This window comes from Sesamum indicum, linkage group LG15, assembly GCF_000512975.1.
Source record: "Sesamum indicum cultivar Zhongzhi No. 13 linkage group LG15, S_indicum_v1.0, whole genome shotgun sequence".
In the NCBI taxonomy this organism is placed as follows: domain Eukaryota; kingdom Viridiplantae; phylum Streptophyta; class Magnoliopsida; order Lamiales; family Pedaliaceae; genus Sesamum; species Sesamum indicum.
Window position 1 is genome coordinate 4,982,637 of NC_026159.1, and position 20,899 is coordinate 5,003,535.

General features: G+C 31.4%; 2 protein-coding genes across 4 annotated transcripts; both read left to right on the forward strand.

Annotated features, from left to right (window-relative positions):
• LOC105177915 (protein DETOXIFICATION 14-like) lies at positions 2,542-5,570 on the forward strand. 3 transcript variants are annotated; one of them, XM_011101214.2, is made up of 7 exons: positions 2,542-3,040; positions 3,395-3,939; positions 4,055-4,141; positions 4,228-4,284; positions 4,534-4,646; positions 4,761-4,966; positions 5,294-5,570. In XM_011101214.2, the coding sequence occupies exons 1-7, from the start codon at positions 2,792-2,794 to the stop codon at positions 5,354-5,356; spliced, it is 1,320 nt and encodes a 439-aa protein (XP_011099516.1). In that variant the 5' UTR covers positions 2,542-2,791; the 3' UTR covers positions 5,357-5,570. The 3 variants fall into 3 exon arrangements, with proteins under 3 accessions (XP_011099516.1, XP_011099514.1, XP_011099515.1); XM_011101212.2 differs by having other exon boundaries at positions 2,548-3,040; positions 4,408-4,646; XM_011101213.2 differs by having other exon boundaries at positions 2,549-3,040; positions 3,395-3,834; positions 4,408-4,646.
• Positions 8,463-11,681, forward strand: LOC105177916 (protein DETOXIFICATION 14-like). The gene is made up of 7 exons (XM_020698974.1): positions 8,463-8,789; positions 8,922-9,466; positions 9,563-9,649; positions 9,739-9,795; positions 9,916-10,154; positions 11,034-11,239; positions 11,331-11,681. The coding sequence occupies exons 1-7, from the start codon at positions 8,556-8,558 to the stop codon at positions 11,391-11,393; spliced, it is 1,431 nt and encodes a 476-aa protein (XP_020554633.1). The 5' UTR covers positions 8,463-8,555; the 3' UTR covers positions 11,394-11,681.

The window sequence follows — 20,899 nt, forward strand, 5'->3', positions numbered from 1 at the left end:
CCATACCCACGAATATTTGAGGTATGGGCTCTACCTATACCTAAAAAAAGTATTTCAATTTTCAATAGGTGAGGGTCTGAGTATGGGTTTAATGTAAAAATATTAGGTACGTGTCTAGGTAAAAACTATCATAATAGTCCTAGTTCTAAGTATTGCTCACTCATTGACAGGTCTAACATGTCGGGCCTAAGATTAACTTAAGAGATGATATAAAGTTACGACTGAAAAACAAATTACTAACATTGATCTTATCAATACGAGTCGAGAATTTAAATGAAAATATTTGTACTTCAAACATCAAAGAATCATTTTGTACTTAATTAATTTTATACTAATTCGATATTGATTTATTAATAGTGTAAGCAAAAAAAAATTGAAATCAAATTCATTGATATAAATCATAGATGGGATTAAAATAAATATATGATATTATTAATAGTCAATGGTATTTTTCTTCATTTATATTTAATTTGAAAAATTATCTCAAACTCAAAAAAGGGGATATATAAGTGAAGATTTTTTTAATTTAGGGGAATAATTAATGAAGCAGTAATTATATATTATATTAATATTTTAATAAATTAAATCATATGTTGATTTAATTATAAATCAATACAAGTAATTATAATAAAACAAATTGCAATTTCAATTTCCATAATTTCTTTTTAATGGCAAATTATTATTATATCAAGGGCCCAAATTCACAGAACTCACACAAAGTCAAAGTCTCCACCTTCCCGTACTGTTCAGACTGAGGAAGGATCAGCGGTTATTAATGTCAAAGATATGAACCTATTTTATGTTTTAGGTAATAATACGAAATTGTTTATATTATACTTTTCGTATATATTCATATTATTTTAATTCATTAAAGTATATATACAATGACTGTACCATTATTTAATCTTTGATCCATTCTTGTTGCTTTAATTTCCACCCAATAGTAAGTCTAAAGTTCTGCTATTGTAATTTAATCAAAACGTGTCCAATATATTATTGTTCAAATCTAAAAGAATTCAAATATATTCAATAATTTTATTGGAAATTACATTTAATACTCCCGATATTTGATTCTTTCTAACAAATAAGTGCCGCAATTAGTCAAATTCAATAAGTTTATTGATATTAATAAAAAAAATGGGATAGAAATTTATATTTACCCCTAATTGACTTATTACAGATCTATTGCAGGTCAAATTATGATCAAATTACCCTTATTCATCTTCACATGTTAATGCATGTGATGAGGTATATATCTTCACCGGGGTAGTGCAGTAATAAGTTAATCGAAAGTAAATATCAATTTTCATTCAACTTTTTTGTTAACATTAACAAATTCAATAAATTTTTATTAATAGAGAGACCTATCTATTAGGCGTAAGTAAACCCTAAGGGTATTAGATGTAATTTTTCAAGCTATAGGGGGCTTCGTGAAATTGCACCAAACCTCAGGGAAGGGGAGTGTAATTATCCTTCATAAATACCGGTTCATTGTTTTGAAAATTAGCAATACCCTTCTGATTTTAATGGTTGTTCAAACAATTAGCCCAATTTGTTAGTCTCCATTATGTTTCAATCCAACTTCTATGGTGAATTAACCTAAATGCACTTATAAACTATAAATTATTAATTTACTTAATTTAAAAAAATAAAAAAAATTATGGACTAAGTGGATAAATTTTTTTTTATTTTTTTGTCCATATCATCCCACTTATTTATTTTAATATAATTTCTTTATTTTTTTTAAGAAAGAAAAAAATAATGAAAGAGTAAAGTTGACAATTCTAGACCTCTATCTAAAGATTATATAGTTTCATCAAATACAAAAAGAATATTGATAATTTTTTAAATAATAAGAGGTTATTCATAGTTATGTGATTGACCACTTTTCCTAAACTGTACCACTTATACTATAACTATTATACTTGCTATATAATTGGTTCAACTTCAAGTTCAACTAAACCGAGTTAAAATTTTCTATAAAAAAGAAAGGTAAATTACAATCATCTCCTCGTGAGGTTGTCATAATTACAAATACTTTTTTGTTGTTTGAGAAATTATAAATATTCCCTAATTTTAACGTTCATCCAACAATGAACCCATTCCATTAACTTTCTTTCAGTTTGCATCCAATTTTATGTTAAAATTGTTCAAAATATTATTTTAGATTAATAAATTAACTTTTATAATTTTTATAAATTTTTAAAAATATTTTATGGATTAATATTCTATTAATTATTTATTTTACACATTCTTAATTTTTTTATTTTCTAAAATATTTTATTCTATTTTTAAAATAATATAGCAAGAATAAAATAATAACACCAGTTACTGTTCAAGGACTATACAATTATTTTTATTTAATAAAAATGTTTATAAATTTTTAAATAATAAAAAAATATTCATAATTTACCCCCAAAAAAAAAAAAGAAAACCCTTATTACCGGCATGCACGCACCGGTACAGACTCGACACCTGGTCGACTCCGTGATCTTCCTCATAGCTGGTCTGCTCTGTCCTCTTCGCCGCTCCGCTCCTTTTCTTTTCGCTCGAAAATGCGTGCACGTCAATCTATCTTCGTCTATTCAAGGACAAATCCAATGCCATTAAAAAATTCACCATCAGGACCATGCATATATCATAGATAATGATCAACTGATGGGCAGTCCAGATTCTTTCGTACGTTTAGCCGCCAGACGCGGCAGTCAGCCCTCGTGCCTTCATGTTTTGATCCTGTAAAAAGAAATCCAAGAAATTCAGTCGTAGTTTTTCCTGGTTTTGGGCCCGGGAAATGGAGGCGGAAGTGCCTTTACTTACGGGGTCGAACAGGGACAGCGAATCCGGGTTTAGGAGATGGGGCACGATTTCAAGGGAGTTGAATCGGGTCAATTTCATCGCGTTGCCGATGATAGTGGTGACGATATCGCAGTACCTTTTGCGGACTTCGCCCATCTTTATGTTGGGGCATTTGGATGAACTCTCTCTGTCAAGTGCTTCTATCGCCACCTCTCTTTGCAATGTGACGGGATTCAGCGTGCTGGTAATCTTTTCTCTCTTTTATTCCAAATCCCTATTAAGGGGTCGGGTTGGGACTACTTTGTTTTGCTCTATTTCTTCATCTTAGGGAGTTTATTTGCCTTTTCCCATGTTTGTGTACTACTTCTGAGATATCATGAGTAGTTGCCATCAAGAATGGCACTGTGCCTTGTTAATTTCTAATCACCAAAATCTGAGTCTTGCTTCAGATGTGTGTTTGTATCATTGAAAATAAAGAGTTTGATCGAGTAGCTGTTCTTATAGAGTAACTGTATTATGATGCAAAGCGAATCATGCTTTCAACACTCATGGTAATAAAGTTCTTCTTAGCTAATGAAGTGTTAATTCCATGGAGCAGTTTGGGATGGCTAGTGCTTTGGAAACTCTGTGCGGACAGGCATATGGAGCTGGGCAGTATCTGAGAGTTGGAACTTTCACTTATGGGGCTATTTTATGTCTGTTTCTGGTGTGCATACCAGTTTCTCTTCTGTGGATCTACACAGAGAAGTTGCTAATATTCTTTGGCCAAGATCCTTTAATCTCGGCTGAAGCGGGGAAGTTTGCGATTTGGCTCATTCCCACATTGTTTCCTTACGCTATTCTTCAGTCTCTGGTTCGGTACTTGCAGACTCAGAGTGTGATCATTCCAATGCTTTGGAGCTCATTAGTGTCTCTGTGCTTCCAGTTAGCTCTCTGTTGGGCTTTTATATTTAAGTTGAATCTTGGAAATGCTGGAGCAGCTCTGTCCATAGGGATATCTTATTGGGTTAATGTCATTTTGCTCGTGCTTTATGTGAGGTACTCAACAAACTGTAAGAAAACCCGTTCGTCATTCTCGAAAGATGTTTTTGTGATTATGAGGGAGTTCTTTCAATTCGCTATCCCCTCAGCTGTCATGGTCTGGTAGTTTTTACTCTTCCTTTTGAACTTTTCTGATTAGAAGAAAACTCCTATTTCAGCTTTTCAGTATAATTTATGTCCTTTATGTCTGACATTCTCCCATCGCTATTGATCACAGTCTGGAGTGGTGGTCGTTTGAGCTTGTGATATTGCTTTCAGGAGTGTTGCCAAATCCACAATTAGAGACATCCGTTCTTTCTATATGGTATCTTATTTTTGGTGCTTCTATTTAGCTATATACCATTTCATAGTATGTTTGTTCATAAGCGTCTACTTTTTCCGTGTGTGCAGCTTAACAATCACTTCATTGCACTATCACATACCTTATTCTTTTGGTGCCGCTGCAAGGTCTGTTCTTGATCATCTCTGATGACATTCTTCCTACCAACTTTTGTACCTTAGGATCACATATTATTATCATAATCGTAATATATACTATAAATTAACGGTAACTTGTAATTGCCTTTCTAGCACCCTGGTCTCAAATGAACTAGGAGCAGGGAAACCCCAAGCCGCTAGACTTGCTCTCTGCTCAGTTCTGGTTCTGTCAGTTGCCGAATTTCTGATTGCCAGCATCACTATTTATATTTGCCGTAGTATAATGGGATATGCATTCAGTGACGAGAAGGAAGTAGTCAATCATGTGCAAGAAATGGTTCCTTTTCTTTGCATCTCCATCATCATGGATAGCTTACAAGCTGTCCTATCAGGTGATCAATCTACATGATTTGAGGTTGACTTGGAATTAGCATAACCGAAGTTGTCGATGCAATGAGTAAATTTATATCCTTGCTTCTTCAATCATTCAATCTTTTTTATCTCAGGGGTAGCTAGAGGTAGCGGATGGCAGCACATAGGGGCTTATGTGAATCTCGGGGCTTATTATCTGGTGGGTATACCAGTCGCCTTGCTACTGGGATTTGTTCTTCACCTAAAAGGAGAGGGCCTTTGGAGTGGACTAGTGGCAGGAGCAACAGTGCAATCTCTCTCACTCTCTCTCATAACAGGTCTCACAAACTGGGAGAAACAGGTAAAATGCTTTGATTCTTGGGAAAATTTTCTCCTGGAAGGAATGAGGAGTCGTTTTCAAGTTTAAAAATGTTTCGTATGAAGTTGTTGCAAAGTTGTACTCAGTCACATTGAGAATTTCTCCTTAGGTTACTTTCGAATGAATGAATCTGAATTTGCATTTGAGGGAAGTATACACAAACTCTACATCGGAAAACCATAAAATCCATTAATACTCTGCACAACATATCTCAAATTTAGATTCGAATGATTTGAAATCCATATTTATCAATCCAAATGCAACTTTTAAGCCTAATGATGTCTCGCTTTCACTGTTTGTGTTCTACAGGCAAGGGAGGCAAGGGAAAGAATTTTTGCAGAGAAATCTCCAGCTGAAAATCAAGCTAATTGATAGAATTCAGGACCCGAAAACCCCGATTTAAATGTTCTTTTTTTTTTTGTTTTGGTACTTTAGTTACAATTCTTGTCACTAGTAACGAGCAAGTGACAATTATTGTCTTGTTTTTTCCTTTAGGTTAAATTATTTACAACATATTTAAATGTTTAAAGCAATTAATGTAAGGAACAAGTGAATATTCCAATCTTGTGAATTAAATTTTGTTGCATGTCATTGTCTCCGAATCATTCATGAAAATTGACAAAAAATGGTTTAGTTGACGCATCTGCTTCATATTTGTAGTGATGGTAAGACAATCTATGCATCTTACTGCAATTTGTACTAAAGAATTCCTCCATCTTATATAAACTGAACTCATCTTCTGTTCTTTTATGCAACGATCTGGATCAAATCGTGTCAGTTTAATAAAATATTTTAGCCATGTGGTTCACCTACTCCCGCTAAATTGTTGGATGTGTTTGTTTAAATAAATAAATAAATAAATTACAGATATATGATATAATTATGATATTATCTTATTATTTGAAAAATTATAAATATCCGTTATTAAAAAATAATTATGCAGCTCTTAGATAGTGAGGTGAATATTACTACTTTAAGCTGATTTTTAGAATAAGACATTTGGAAAATGTAAAAATATTCAATGGTAGGCGAAATAAATAAATCATAGGACATATTAATCCACATAAATATTTTAGAAAATTAAAAAAATATGTGAAATTTTAATTCACATTAAAAAAATATTTCGATCCGTTCATCACAAAAAATGGATAGAAACTTAATGGAGGCTAATGTGATGAGTTTGTTGTCAAACAAACATTAAAACTAGGAAGGTATTTATAATTATGTAAAATCTCATAAAAAGTGGCTATAATTTACTCTTAAAAAATTTAAAAAAAAAGGAGAGAAATTTTAGAACTGAGCGTTTTGTGCTTAGATTATAGGCATTAATCCCCTGATTCTGCTTTCAGTCATATCAGAACTTTTAGAAAATTAAAAAGAGTAGGGTATTCTAAAATAAGTTTAATATAATTAAGAATAAATTACAATGAGCTCTTTTAAATATTTTATATAATTATAAATATCCGTCTATTGTTTGAAAAATTATTAATACTTGCTAATATTTGATGAAATTATATAATTATTGAATGTAGGTTTGGAATTGTCAATTTTGCCCTTATTGTAAATTTTCTTTTAAAAAAATTAAAGTAATATAGAAAAATCGGACAAGAATGATGAAAAAATTCAAAAATTATACAAAACCTTTCACAATTTTTTTTAAGAATAAATAAAATTATAATTTGTACTTTAGAAGGATATTTTGGTCAGTGTGTCAAAAAATAGATGAAAACCTAATGGAAACTATTTACTGGACAACTATTAAAATTAGGACGGAATACTAATAATTTTTTAAATAATAAAAAGATATTTATAATTTTATTAAATTTTAAGAAAGTTTATTGTGATTTACCTATAAATAAATAAAAATATGGAAGGTCCTAAATGCAATCCAAGATGTGCTTTCCTGTTTTGGGAAACCATATTGTTATTTTGGTGATTAATAAAAGAAGAGTGATGAAAGAACATATCTGGTTGAATAATGACAATTAGAAAAGGAAAGAATTGACGAGGAGCCACTCAGCATCAGCTCTGCCAACAGAATGTGCTGCTCTTGTAATAATGACAAACATCTTCCAATCACAAAATATTCAAATTCCCTTCAGTTTCAGTCACCAAACTACATTTCTAGCTGTAGTGGAGTAGGGACAATAATTATTGGCTCGATTGGTAAATACGAATTCTTTTAATTAGATAATTGTGAGTTTGAGGCTACGAAGGTCGATAAATTTATAAATATTTTAAGTAGTTTAAAGTTCCTGATTAGGCCCGTGGTTATAAGATTGCGTTAGTGTGTAATGTGCAAGTAGTAAGAAGTTTACGGTTCCGAAAGCACGTCTTGGCATGTGGTAATAAGGACATATTGGTATATAATATATAAGTACTCCTATAAATAGTTTATGGCCTCATAAGCATATTTTTTGTCATTGAAGAGATGAAGAAGTTGAGTGGAGATGAGAACGAGTTTGGGTTAGATATGAATTTTAACACATCCCCATCAGGGGGCTTTTGAAGTCTTAATTGAATTTCGGGGTTGGTCTTGAGTTTTAGTGGTTTAGACACGAATCCACTCCAAATCTGGCTCTTTTAATTTTTTAAATATTTTTTTGTATATTATATATATATTTATATAAAATAATATTTAACACATGTATAAAAAATATGTATTTTTTTATTTATCTAAACTAATATAAAAAAAAAGACCATTTACATTTACAAACGGCGGTTAGTGATACAACCGCATCAATTTTTAAATTTATATATATATATAACCCTTTCTCAATTACAAACAGCAGTTTATGCGACATTAATAGTTTGTGACACAACCACGTTAAATTTTAAGATACCAATTGTACATACCTTTCAATATTTTGTACCACTATAATGAGTTATATATTTTGTAAAACCAACGAAGAAATACTAGTATTTTAATTTTCTTTACTATTGAAATTTTTTTAAATGAATTACTTTACTTGGCCCGAATTAATTGTTTCTTTTCTAGACAAGTCTTAAGATAAGACTATATTTATTAAAATGAAACTAATTTTTCTTAACATCAGATCAACTACACTAATAATACATATTTTCTATTGATTCTCAATTACTATTATTAATTGTAATTAGGCTAATAATACAAAAATACACTAAAATTTTATATTTTTCCAACTTTTATTTAAAATTATTCAAATCGGATCCGAAGTTTTGAATAATTCAATCATACAGTTTGACATTTTTTCCTTTTATAATATTTTTTTATTTTATTTAATATATATACTCGTTGCATGTAAAATAATCTTTAAAATATATAATATTATTAATTTTTATATATAATGAAATAAAATATAAAATAAAAAATACATTCTGGATATATATTAACACAGCTACGAACATTAATGTGTCTGTCCTCCTCATCCCATCATCATTCGCCCATACAAATTAAATTTTTCATTCTATTTCAGGAAGGAGTAATTATATACAATTGTCAAAACTGCAATATACTAAACTATAGTCTATATATACCAAATTCCTGTCGGTCCTTTCTATACCACCGTCGTTCATCAGCAAGAGTCGAAGGATGGAGGAGGCGCTGCTGCACGGCCGCGAGAAGATTTCGGTGTCGACATGGGAGGTGTTTGTGGAAGAGCTGAAGAATGTGAGTTACATAGCGGCGCCGATGGTGGTGGTCACCGTATCGCAGATCCTTTCGCGGGTAGTGTCGATGATGATGGTGGGGCACCTCGGTGAACTAGCACTCTCCGGCGCCGCCGTCGCCACCTCTCTTGCCAACGTAACTGGTCTCAGTATTCTTGTAATGCTCGGTCTCTTTCTTGTTCCTTTTGAGTTTTAAGAAATAAAATCGAGATATCACACAGCTATTTATCTATGAATGAAGAGTTTGAGATTTCAAGTTCCTTGTAATCTATGCTAAATTTTCAAACAGTTTGGGATGGCCGGTGCACTGGAAACCTTATGCGGGCAAGCGTTCGGAGCAAAGCAATATCAAAAGCTAGGAGTCTACTCCTACGCGTCGATCATATGTCTTCTTCTGGTCTGTCTGCCGATATCTCTGCTGTGGATGTTCATGGACAAACTGCTGATATTTATGGGCCAAGATCCTTCGATTTCTGTTGAAGCTGGCAGATACGCAGTTTGGCTGATCCCTGCATTGTTTCCTTATGCTATTCTTCAGTCCCTGGTTCGGTACTTGCAGACTCAGAGTTTGATCCTTCCGATGCTTTGGAGCTCAGTGGCAGCTCTGCTTTTCCATGTACCTGTTTGCTGGGCTTTAGTGTTCAAGCTGGAACTAGGAACTGCTGGAGCAGCGTTTACTATTGGTTTGTCTTATTGGTTCAATGTGTTGTTGATTCTTGCATATGTGAAATACTCTTCAACCTGCAAGAAGACTGATACTCCATCCTCTAAAGACATTTTATCTGGCATGAGGGAGTTTTCTCGCTTAGCTATCCCTTCAGCTGTCATGGTTTGGTAATTTCATTCGTCTTCTTCTAATTTTCAGAAAGTTGATAGGTGCCTTACTTGTAGTTTCTAATATCTTTGAACGGTGGCAATTGATTACGACAGTCTTGAATGGTGGTCGTGTGAAATAGTAGTACTCCTATCTGGGCTTCTGCCCAATCCCCAGCTCGAGACCTCCGTGCTTTCAGTGTGGTACGTTTACCTTAACGTATATTTTTGAGTTAATGAATAGTGATTGAAGAATAGATTGCAATGATTTCATGTGTAATCTTTCGATGCAGCCTCTTGGTTGCTGCATTGCACTACTTCATACCGTATTCCATTGGTGCTGCTGCAAGGTCAGCTTGGGAACTTTACATTAGAGATATTAGATATCTTTTTCTACATAAATTAAACTTTTAAAAAAATAGTCATTCAACATTTGATTGTTCTAAAAGTAACATGCCGACCATTTGCAGCACTAGAGTTTCGAATGAACTTGGGGCAGGCCGCTCTGTCAGAGCTCGAGCATCGGTATGGGCGGCAAATGTTCTTTCAGTTGCTGAGGCGATTGTCGCTTGCACGATTCTCCTTCGCTGCCGTAACTTGCTGGGATATGCGTTCAGCAATGAGAAAGAAGTTGCGGATCACCTTGGGGAAATGACTCCATTTGTTTGTCTCTTGCTCACAATGGACTGCATCCAAGCCGTGCTTTCAGGTTTGGTCCTGTAACCCCCTCGTCTATTCTACTCATTTCCTTGCTGTTTTTCCCTTCACTATAGTATCAAGTGTTGGAGATTGATTCGTATTCCAATCCGAACGTACGCAACCCGAATTCAGTACTTCTAGTATTTATACATATACGTATACATTACTTTGTACTTAGGCATAAAAGTAATACCTTTACAAGTCAATTGTATATAATTGTAGCATATATTTCGAGAGTTTTAATTTTTTTTAAAGTCTAGGATTTTAAAGGCTAAAATATGAGCGTAGAAATTTTGAGAGATTAATTTAGTCTTTTAATTATATAACTTTCAAATTTAAAGTTACGATGGCATCATCTCTATTTTTAAAATTTAAGCAAGATCTTTTTAAAGTTATGATTGTATCATTTTTATTTTTTAAATTTTAAACAAGATTTAGTAGGTCCAACTTGGTATGCTCTGATTTGGTAGGACGAATGTGGGTCCATGAAATTCTTCCCTTGGCATCTCTAACCAAGATAATAATGTTCTAACACTCAAGCTAGTATGAAAGATTTGTATAGGAGATATAAAATAAGAGATGTCTCCTACTAGCTTGGTAGATGGGGTACTAGGATATTAATATTAACATCCCATTTAAATCATTCACATTAATAATATTGACGTACATTCACTTATTAGTATCATACTGCTTAGACCAAGTATAACGTCATTTTGAACAATGATCACGCCTAAATAAACACGTAAAAGTTCTTACAATATTACATAATTTTCTCGATGTCCGAAGAGTTTCTAGTCTTTTCCTTTTATCATTTTACTCAAACCCATCTTAGAAAATTAAATGTCAACCGAGCTCTCCAGAACTTACAGTAGTTTCTGTTTGGGCTCAGGAGTGGCTAGAGGGAGCGGATGGCAGCACCTCGGGGCGTACGTGAACTTAGGAGCTTTTTACCTTGTTGGGCTTCCGACAGCAGTTGTTCTAGGCTTCGTTCTTCGTCTACGAGGAAAAGGTCTTTGGTTTGGACTAAACATGGGATCTATTGCTCAATCTGCATTGTTATCGTTCGTGACATGTTCCATGAATTGGAAAAAACAGGTCGCCATCTGCATTCCCTTCTACTTGTAAAACTTTGTCCACATTTCCAGGGTTTTGCTGACACTGACATACACTTGGTGAACAATTACAGGCAGCAATGGCCCGACAGAGAATTTTTGAGGAGGAAATAACTCCTGACGATGGAAAAAGTTGACAATGTCAACATTTTGCATGTAAAGCATTTCTCTCTAATTTGTACCTCCAATTTAGGAGGAGATTAAGAGCGCGAGGGGATCTGAATTCTGGCATCAATTCAATGAATTTAGGATTTCACATAATTATTTTCTTCAATTTTAAGACAAGAATCTAATGGGAATTTCACCACTGCTGTTTGAATTTAGTGAATAGACATCTTCGGAAACAACTTAAATATATATGATTTTTTCCAGACGGACGGACATATATCTTTGGGAGGAAATTAAATGTAATTTAATTAAATTTTAGAGAGTGAAATGAAATTATTACTATTTTAAAAGAAATCTAAAGATTATTAATCTTAAAACTGAAATTTAGTAATAAATAATCAAATTACGCAAAAAGAATTAATAAGTCAAGTAATTAAAACCAAACTCCAGAACCAACAAGGGGTACACAATAATCGCATACAACCAACAAAAATTTTAGGGATAATTTTACACCCCTTCATCTATTGTCTTTTCATGTAAGCCACCCTTAACAGCATTTAAAATCCAAAAATACGCTTATTGACTAAATCAATCTTTAAAATAATTTTTTCAAGAAGAGAAAATCCCTTAAGGGTGTCTCTGTAATTATCAAAAAAGTAGTCTTAAGTGTCTCTGTAATTATAAAAAAAGTAGAAAGATGTCAAAGTAATATTTATAAAGATAAATAATATGATCCTATATATTTTTTATTATATATATCAATCTTTAATATTTTATTAATTTTTTTTTATTAAATTTCTATATAACATTGGACCTTTTAATAATTAAAATATTAAATTATTCAATTGACATATAAATAAGATGAGTTAGTAGATTATAAGTTTAAATTAAAAAGCTATTACACTTATACAAATTATTTGAAATTATTGAAATTAAAAAATTAATTATTCTCTATTTTTTATTTATAACTAAGTTTTACTAAAATAAAAATTAAAAATAAGTTATATAATATATATAAATCTAACTAAAATTAATAAAATAAAGTAATTAATTATTAAAAAAATATTTTAAATTATTAAATTATTTCTTTTAAGAAAAATACCTCTTCTTCCCCAAGCACACCACCATGCTCGCCCTAACCCCTATTTTATTAAATTTTTTTTAATAAATAACATATTTATTCTATTAATTCTAATACAAGTTATATAAAATACATAAATTATTTTTAATTTTAATAATTTTACTGAACAATAATTTATATATTAATTAAATAATTAAATATTTTAATTATTAAAAATACAAAAAATAATATAATTACATATAAATTAAAAATTAGGATAAATAATAATAAAAATTATATTACTTATTTTCATAAATATATTTAAATCCCTTTTATCTTTTGATAATTACACAAACACTCCTAAAAGTATTTTTATCCTTAAAAATTAACTTAATCGGTATGGACATTTTAGATTTTAAATCAAGGGTTATTTTTATAATTTTTTAAAAAGTAGAAATAACTTGTATAAAAAGGCAATAGCTGAGGAGACGTAAATGTGATGATCGCAAATTTTTATTATTTAAATCAAATTTAATTTATTTAAATTAATTGAACTAATTAACATAAGGAGTATAATTATTTTCGTAATTATATACATCATAACTGCCTCAAATTCGACGAAATCTAATTTCAAGTGAAATTTTCTAAAATAAGACAAGGTTTCTCAAAAACGAAAAATATGGCAGGCACAAGAAAGTTCTAATTATTCTATTCTGAACTGACTGATCATTGACTAATTAAAGTGGAGACAAACCAGCATCAAGTATGCGAGCCACTACTGAGGCGGTGATGGATCATAGTAGGGTGGTCGTGGCGGTGGTGGACCGTAGTAGGGTGGCGGCGGCGGTGGTGGTCCAGGAAGATTTGTATACACTAGTGGTGGAGGGCCTGGAAGTCCAGGAAGTACGGTGTATGGCGGCGGCCCAGGTGGTAAGATGACAGGAGTTGGAGGAGGAGGTGGTGGCGGAGAGGCGTAATAGTTAGGTGGCGGAGGTGTAGGTGGAGGTGGTGGTTCGGGAGTGAACATGGGTGGGGTTAGTGGTGGTGGCGCGAGTGGCGCAAAAGGATCCGACGGCGGAGGAGGTGGAGGTGGTGGTGAGGGTGTATCTCTCATGAATGCCATATTTCTTGAGGGATTAATTCGGTGTGGATGAGAAAAGGGATTTACATTTTGAGATTACGGACAGAAGGGATATTTCTAGAGGCAGGACATACATACATGTCGTGGATTAGTTGTTTGGATGAAACGTGTTCGTCTTTGAAGGTGATAGCATGTAAAAGTTCCACGTTGGGAAAATCAAAAAAGAAAAAGGTGTGCTGGAGAATTGGATAACAAGAATAAATACCTTTTGAAAAATAAGTTGATATGTTAGGCAACGAGCTAGCGAAATTGAGGTCTCATAATTTTAAAGGTTTATGCATAAAAATATGATTATTGTAATAATTTTTATTAGATATCGATATTCGATTGAAATAATTATAATCAGTATACTTTTTTTAAGAAAAAGAAAAAAATCCAGTAAACAAAAAGTTAATTAGGATTATTTTGCTACTCTAACAAAACAAAACTAGGGTTGTCTTAGTTTAAAAATATAAAAGTTGGGTTCATTTGAAAGTAATAATTATAACTTAAAAAAATGTTATAGGAAAGTATTTAGTGTATAAACACGTTCGTGTGTTAGCAGCTTATTTATAAATTATCTAACCATCGTAATGAATATGTACATTTTAGTCATTATTGAAGTGAAATATTACATAAAATATAGTTAATTTTAAAAAGCCAAAAAAAAAAAAAAAACTCATTAAGCTGCAATAAATACTTTCTCGTCAATTTACAATATATAGTTTATTTTAAAATAATTTAAGAGAAATAGGCAAATTGTATTTTAAAAAAAAAAACATTTATTTAACTTTGATGTAGCCAAATATTTTATATTGGTTTGTAGACAAAGACCTTGAGTAATTTATAAGATCTTTGACTCCCCAACGAGGCGTCTTTTTAGAATAAAACCGTAGGGCTCATATAAAATCAGAGGAAACAATAACTTGTGTAAAAAACTATCGATCGAGTCACAAGCCATATCAAACTTAAATTTAAAATTAAGTGTCATTAGATGTTTGATCGCAGCGTAATGTTTTGTTTGTGAGTTGAAGTCACAGTTCTTGATACGAGCACAACATGTAAAATGTTAAGATCAGCCTTAAGATCCAAGAGGTGGAATTGTCTATATAGTAGTATGTTGTCCATACGATATATATAGTCAAGTTAATTAATGCTCACATATTTATATTATGAGATATATCTAATATGTAAAATTTAACTATAAAATGGGATATATATATATATATATATATTAGCATATTCACTTTTATTAATATTAGTAATTTTCATTCAAAAACGACAAAGGCATTATTGTGAACATAGAATTTATGAAAAAAAATACAATATTTTAGTCGTGTACATTAAGGGTCGATATTTTTGATCCTGTATAAATTAATTTATAAAATTAAAATTATAATTTAAATTAGATTGTAAGTAAGTTATACAATCAAATTAATTAAAAAATGACCAAAATTGAATTTTCTTTCTAGTATCTAAATTCTTCCAACATTCCTGGATTTATATAAGGCAAAAAAGCGACGGTAGATTTAGGGTTCAGTCTCTTTCATTCATATCATTGCAGAAAAAAAATTCTTAACATTAGAAAATCATAAATATTTGATGTGCATAAGAATAAAGTCAAATTTGCATTGATAAATTTAAAATTTAAAATGATTAGTCTGTGTTACCAAAATTTGAAATTCATAACAATTTAACAAAATATAATTCAAATTTAAAATTGATCCAAGATAAACTAATTTGTACTAAAAATTTGAAATTGATGAATCCAAATGTAGCTTAAATTAATTAATACGGTGCAAGATTAGGATCTTATAAAATAATTGGACCAGGGTACTGTCTCGCTAGATACATAAAATGAAATTTCATTGTCATGCAAAGATCGATACACCTAGTTAAAGTCGTTGGTGCTCATCGAAAACCCTTCAATATTAAAATTTAGACAAATAATTTGATAGAAATATTGCAAAATAATGGGAATTAAATCATGTCATATATATACATCATCGATCACAGATACTATAATATATAAATATATATGAAGTATTTATATTAGTTTTTGAAGAGGATATTATATATAGTGATGAGGCAGATGAGAGAAATTAAAACAAGTGTTATAGTATTCTGATTTACTGCTGCTGAAATTACAAATAACAAAAATGATTCCCCAAATTAAAAGAAAAATACTCCATCCACTCTCAAGATACTACTTTTCCTGATGTTCGCAAATATACTGTCAGAAAAAACAAAAATTCCACCTTTCATTATATATAGGAATTAATCCTTCAACCTTAATTCTAGTTTATCTATATCCAAATTCTCTGCCAATAAAGATTTACGAGATGCTGGGTTGAATAGCGCAGAACCATGATTTGAATTCACAGAATAATTATAATTTAACAGAATAATTTCACTGTAATAAAATATAATTAATTAGTAACAATTTTAAAATTGGGATAAATTGCAATAGCAATCTTGTAAACCTATTCGTGTAGGATTAGTAATGTCAATTTTCTAAATTATAGAGCCAAAAGTGCAATTTAATTGGGTCATGTGCATGCTACATGTCAAATTGGACAGAAATTGACTAGAACTGTAGAAATTTTTTAAGTAACCGGACGAAAAATATCAATTCATGTAAGACAAAATTGCCACCCCCTAAGTTACATGTTTAAGATTGCATTTTTCACTAAAAATTGTCACTAAAAATATGGCTTAAGTATATTTATGATAATGTGATTTTGACGCTTTGATATTTTATCTTTTATCTTTCTGGAATTGCAAAAGAGTCCTGTAACCTTTTTTATATTTCTTAATTTTGGTCCTTCAATTGCCGGATTTTACCAAAGTTAAAATTTTCTTTGTCCATGTTGGCAAAAGTGAACCAATCGAAAAAAAAGTCACAATTTAAATGAATTACGTGTGACACACATGATTTATTTTAACAACTTTTGCAAAATTTAATATAGGAAAGACAAAAGTTCTGATCTCGCTTGCTAATACACTTTAAAAGTACGTATTCACCCATAATGTATTTCTTGAGCAATGAAAGCAAGATACTTTTTTGGCGGGGATATTGGGAAATGTCAAAAAGTTACAAGACTCTTTTACAACAGTTAGAAAGATAAAGGATAAAACTATCAAAATTGCAAAAGACACATTAATTATTCCGACAATTTTTGCAAAATTCAACATCGAAAATACCAAATTCACGAAATTAAAGAGTTACAGGACTATTTTGTAACCCTAAAAAGATAAAAGATAAAGATGCCAAAGTACCAAAATTACAGGTTCAAAAATATATTTAAGTCCTAAAGATATATATTAAGTGACAAAAATTTATATTTTAATGTCACTGTATAAGTATTAGTGATAAAAATTATGAATATATATAATATCTTCATTAAGAAATTAATGACATATCTATAATCACTAGAAAACATAATGACCGTCGACATTGTATATGTGTAATTAATTATCTTTAATAATTATTTTATACATAATTATTTATCATTAAATCTTTGCTAATAACAACTCTTACAAAATAATAATCACAATTAAAACCATGTACTTCATTATTGTGACCACACAATAAAAATTCTTGTTTCTAATATATATAAAACTAAAATTATCACTTAATATTTTTTTATCGCTAATCTTCTCTTTTCTTCTTTAATGGTATTTCTACATACATATATAGTACATCTAGTGCAATCCCATATGATAAATTTAAATAAGTCAAATTCTGAACAGCAAATATATTATAGCTCCCATATATATATATGTATAGTTCAAATTAAACTTTGTTAATTGTTTTCATATATGCAAGGGAAATTGTTCCACTAATTAATATATATATCATGTATTTAAAAAATATTTTCTTATATATAAATAACATAAATTTTATACATTCATAAGTACCATGTGTGTGTATATATATATTTAATAAAATAGAAGATGCAATTTATATTTTGCAGTAGAAAGATCGAAGTAATCGAGAAAAGGAGATAATAATAAACTTGAAAATTTTACCTTTTTAGTAGGTGAATCCAATAGGAACCCAGAGCCCTAATTGCTTAGGGCAAATCCCAGTTGCCATGCCCACAGTGTACTTACCATTTAATTTCCAGGACCTGATCCGTCAAAGCTATAACCTGATACATCTCACCATTTCTTGAACTGATCACCATTCAGCCCAGGGGATTAAGAAGCTCAACACAATGGTAGAAAATCATGAGATATATATAGATTAAAGTTTAAAACAACCTGGATTAACACCGGATCTAGACATCCTGGAAACAACATACCTCGGACTAGATCAATCCGGAATGCCTTTCTCATGCCTATACATCGATGTAAGAAAACATAAGTAGTTGGGAATATGAAGATGTAGTTAGTCTGAAATGATATATATGTACAACAACAAAGTAAGCATTATAAAATGTTGGAAGAGGGGTTTTGAAGGTGATGACAGAAGAATAGAGAGCACAAAGGAGTGAGATGCTAATGAGTTTGATGCACTTCATCATCTGTGCTCTCTATCTTCTGTCAACAACACTCCCCCAACTCCAACCCACAACACACACACACACACACACAATATTAACTAACAAAATACTTCTCTTTCCACCAAATCGCAAGCCCCAACAGAATGAGGCCGGCCAGCCGGCGGGTGGGAGGCTGTAAGAGAATGTGATTTGGATACTGAAATGAGAATTCGAAGGGAAGTGAGTGAGTGAATGAGAATAGGGTGAAGGGCAAGAAGGTGATGACAGAAGAATAGAGAGCACAAAGATTGAGATACAGTAGTAATAGTCCATGTTTCTGTATTCTCATCATCTCAGTGCTCTCTATCTTCTGTCAACTCATCACCAACACCACCCCACCCCACCCTAACATCAACTGCACAAAACTATCGAAGAGGAGATTTGAGGTTGCTGTTGTTGTACAATTTGAGGTTGTTGTTGTACAATTTGAGGTCTCCTCCAATACCCCTCTATTTATAGACCACAAAACTATATACTGCGCTTGCTGCAGCTGCTGTTTCTTTAATTAATTTGTTCGCATCATCCCCCGCCCACAATTCTTTGCTCCAATCATCTCCAGATTAAAATTAAGCTGCATTTGGCTTTTATTAGCCTTAGAAAATTCACTAAACATGATTTACCTACTAATTATGTGAGGGACAGAATTTGGTGATCGATTAAAGGGAGAGAGCAAAAAGGGATAAGAATTCCAGCTTTAAGAGACTTAGATTTGTGGGCGCACGCGACAAATATTATTATAATATTTATGAATCTGCAAATGCAAATGCAAATGCAAGAGAAAAAGTTTAAAATTCGCAGCAGCAGAATAAGATCCTTACAAGTATTTTGGTGCAGGCAAGAATCGATTTCTTTGTGCAGCTGGAAGCTTGTAATTCACCACAACTCACCTCTATATGCCTAACACCAAATATTCCACCAGTTCAATTATTAAGTTTTATAATCTTCTCTCTTTTTGGGGGGGATAATTATTTTTCCTGATTATTGGTTGCATATGATCCGTGAAAAACATCGAGATATTGTTCATTAGTAAAAAAATATTAAATGGATAATGCATGTCACTGGTGATATATGTTTAGTGACGGATATTATTTTTCTGGTCATAATTAATACATAATTTCAATGATTTAATCTATAGTAACACGTTGTGTTCAAGTTATTACTGTTGATAATTAATGGGATTAAATATAGTTTTTCGCCTTTATAACTTCATTTGATATTTTCGTCCTTTAACTACTTTTTTTTTTATATTTAAGATATGGTCTTTAACTACTTTACAGGGTAGTATTTTGGTCCTACATCTTTTTATTTTTCATGATTTTAATCCGTTTATTCTTTGAAGTTCACCTCCGCCAATGAGAAGGATGAATAAAAATTAAAAGATATAGGACCAAAATGCTATTGTAGAATGTTAAAGGACAAACTATAGTAGAAACGGACTGATATGGACAAATTAAAAGCCCCAAATTGTTAAAATATTATGTGAGAGGCACATGCATTTTTCCGAAGAGAATAGTAAACTCCGGTGAAAAAAGGACTAAAATAACTAAAATTAAAAAGATATAAGACCAAAATACTATAGTAGAAATATTAAAAATGCATTTAAGCTTAATTAGTGACATAAAAATGGCATTAGAAGAAATATAATATTTAACCATAGCTAATTATTATTGTTAAAATATAAATAGCCGTAGTAAATCATTATTGATCACTACTAAGCAACAGTTATTAACCATAATTTCTGCGAGTATGAACATTTGTCATGACTTAAAATCACAGTTATTTACCATGAGTTTTAGTTCATAGCCATTAACAATGTAGGTAATAATAATTTTAGTGCATAGTCATTAACAAGTTAGTGACGGTATATATGCTTATATTCACACATAAGTTAAATTGTCCTTATGCGTATATCACTAATTACCTACAATAACAACTTTATTTACAATTCTTTTGTTCCTAATAAAATAATTATGCACAGAACTAAACTCTTGTCACTATATAGTCAATGACAACTTTTCTTGTCACTTGAGTTTAATTAATTTTCTCAATAATATTATTATTTTTCTTATATATATTGTAATGTCCTATGATATATATGATTAAATATTATAATCATATTTATACACATTCTTATGTATCTTATACGTACTGATGATATTAACTCAAACAATAAGATAACTTTTCATCCCATCACAAATTAATTCATATATAAGTCAGGCATGGGGCAATCTTAATTTGTCGAACAAAATACGTCCTTGCTACTTTGTTTCACGCGTTGGCTAAAACCTGATTACAATGTAGTGCTAAACTTGTTATAAATCAATAAAATTATGCATTTATAATTGAAACCCCAGCTGCCAATAGATTATTTGTAGTCATTTTCCGAAAATATGTTGGAAAATTGCTATTTTTGGCTATATATCTTTGATGGAAACAAAACTCGGGGCTGGCGGGTAATGGGATCCACAAGGCTTAAATACTGAACAACTACAGGTAGAATTAATGCCTTAGCCAGCAATGCAATTCCATGTTACCTGTGCCTACGGCAGACCTAATTTGTCCAAATCCCTAACAACCCTTCACGTTTTGAACCAACACCAGGACCAGGCCTCTTTGTCCGTGCGTGCTGTATTTTAGGTTATCATTACAAGAATTCAATCAAATACTTACAAGGAATGGGACCATCTTACAGATATAGATCTTTTTCAAGAATTTGCTTTGTAGAAAAATATATATGACATTTTCTTGGGCAATTTATAGAAGACAAGTCCTGTGATTATAGTTTGGATTCTTGGAAGTCTACAGGAT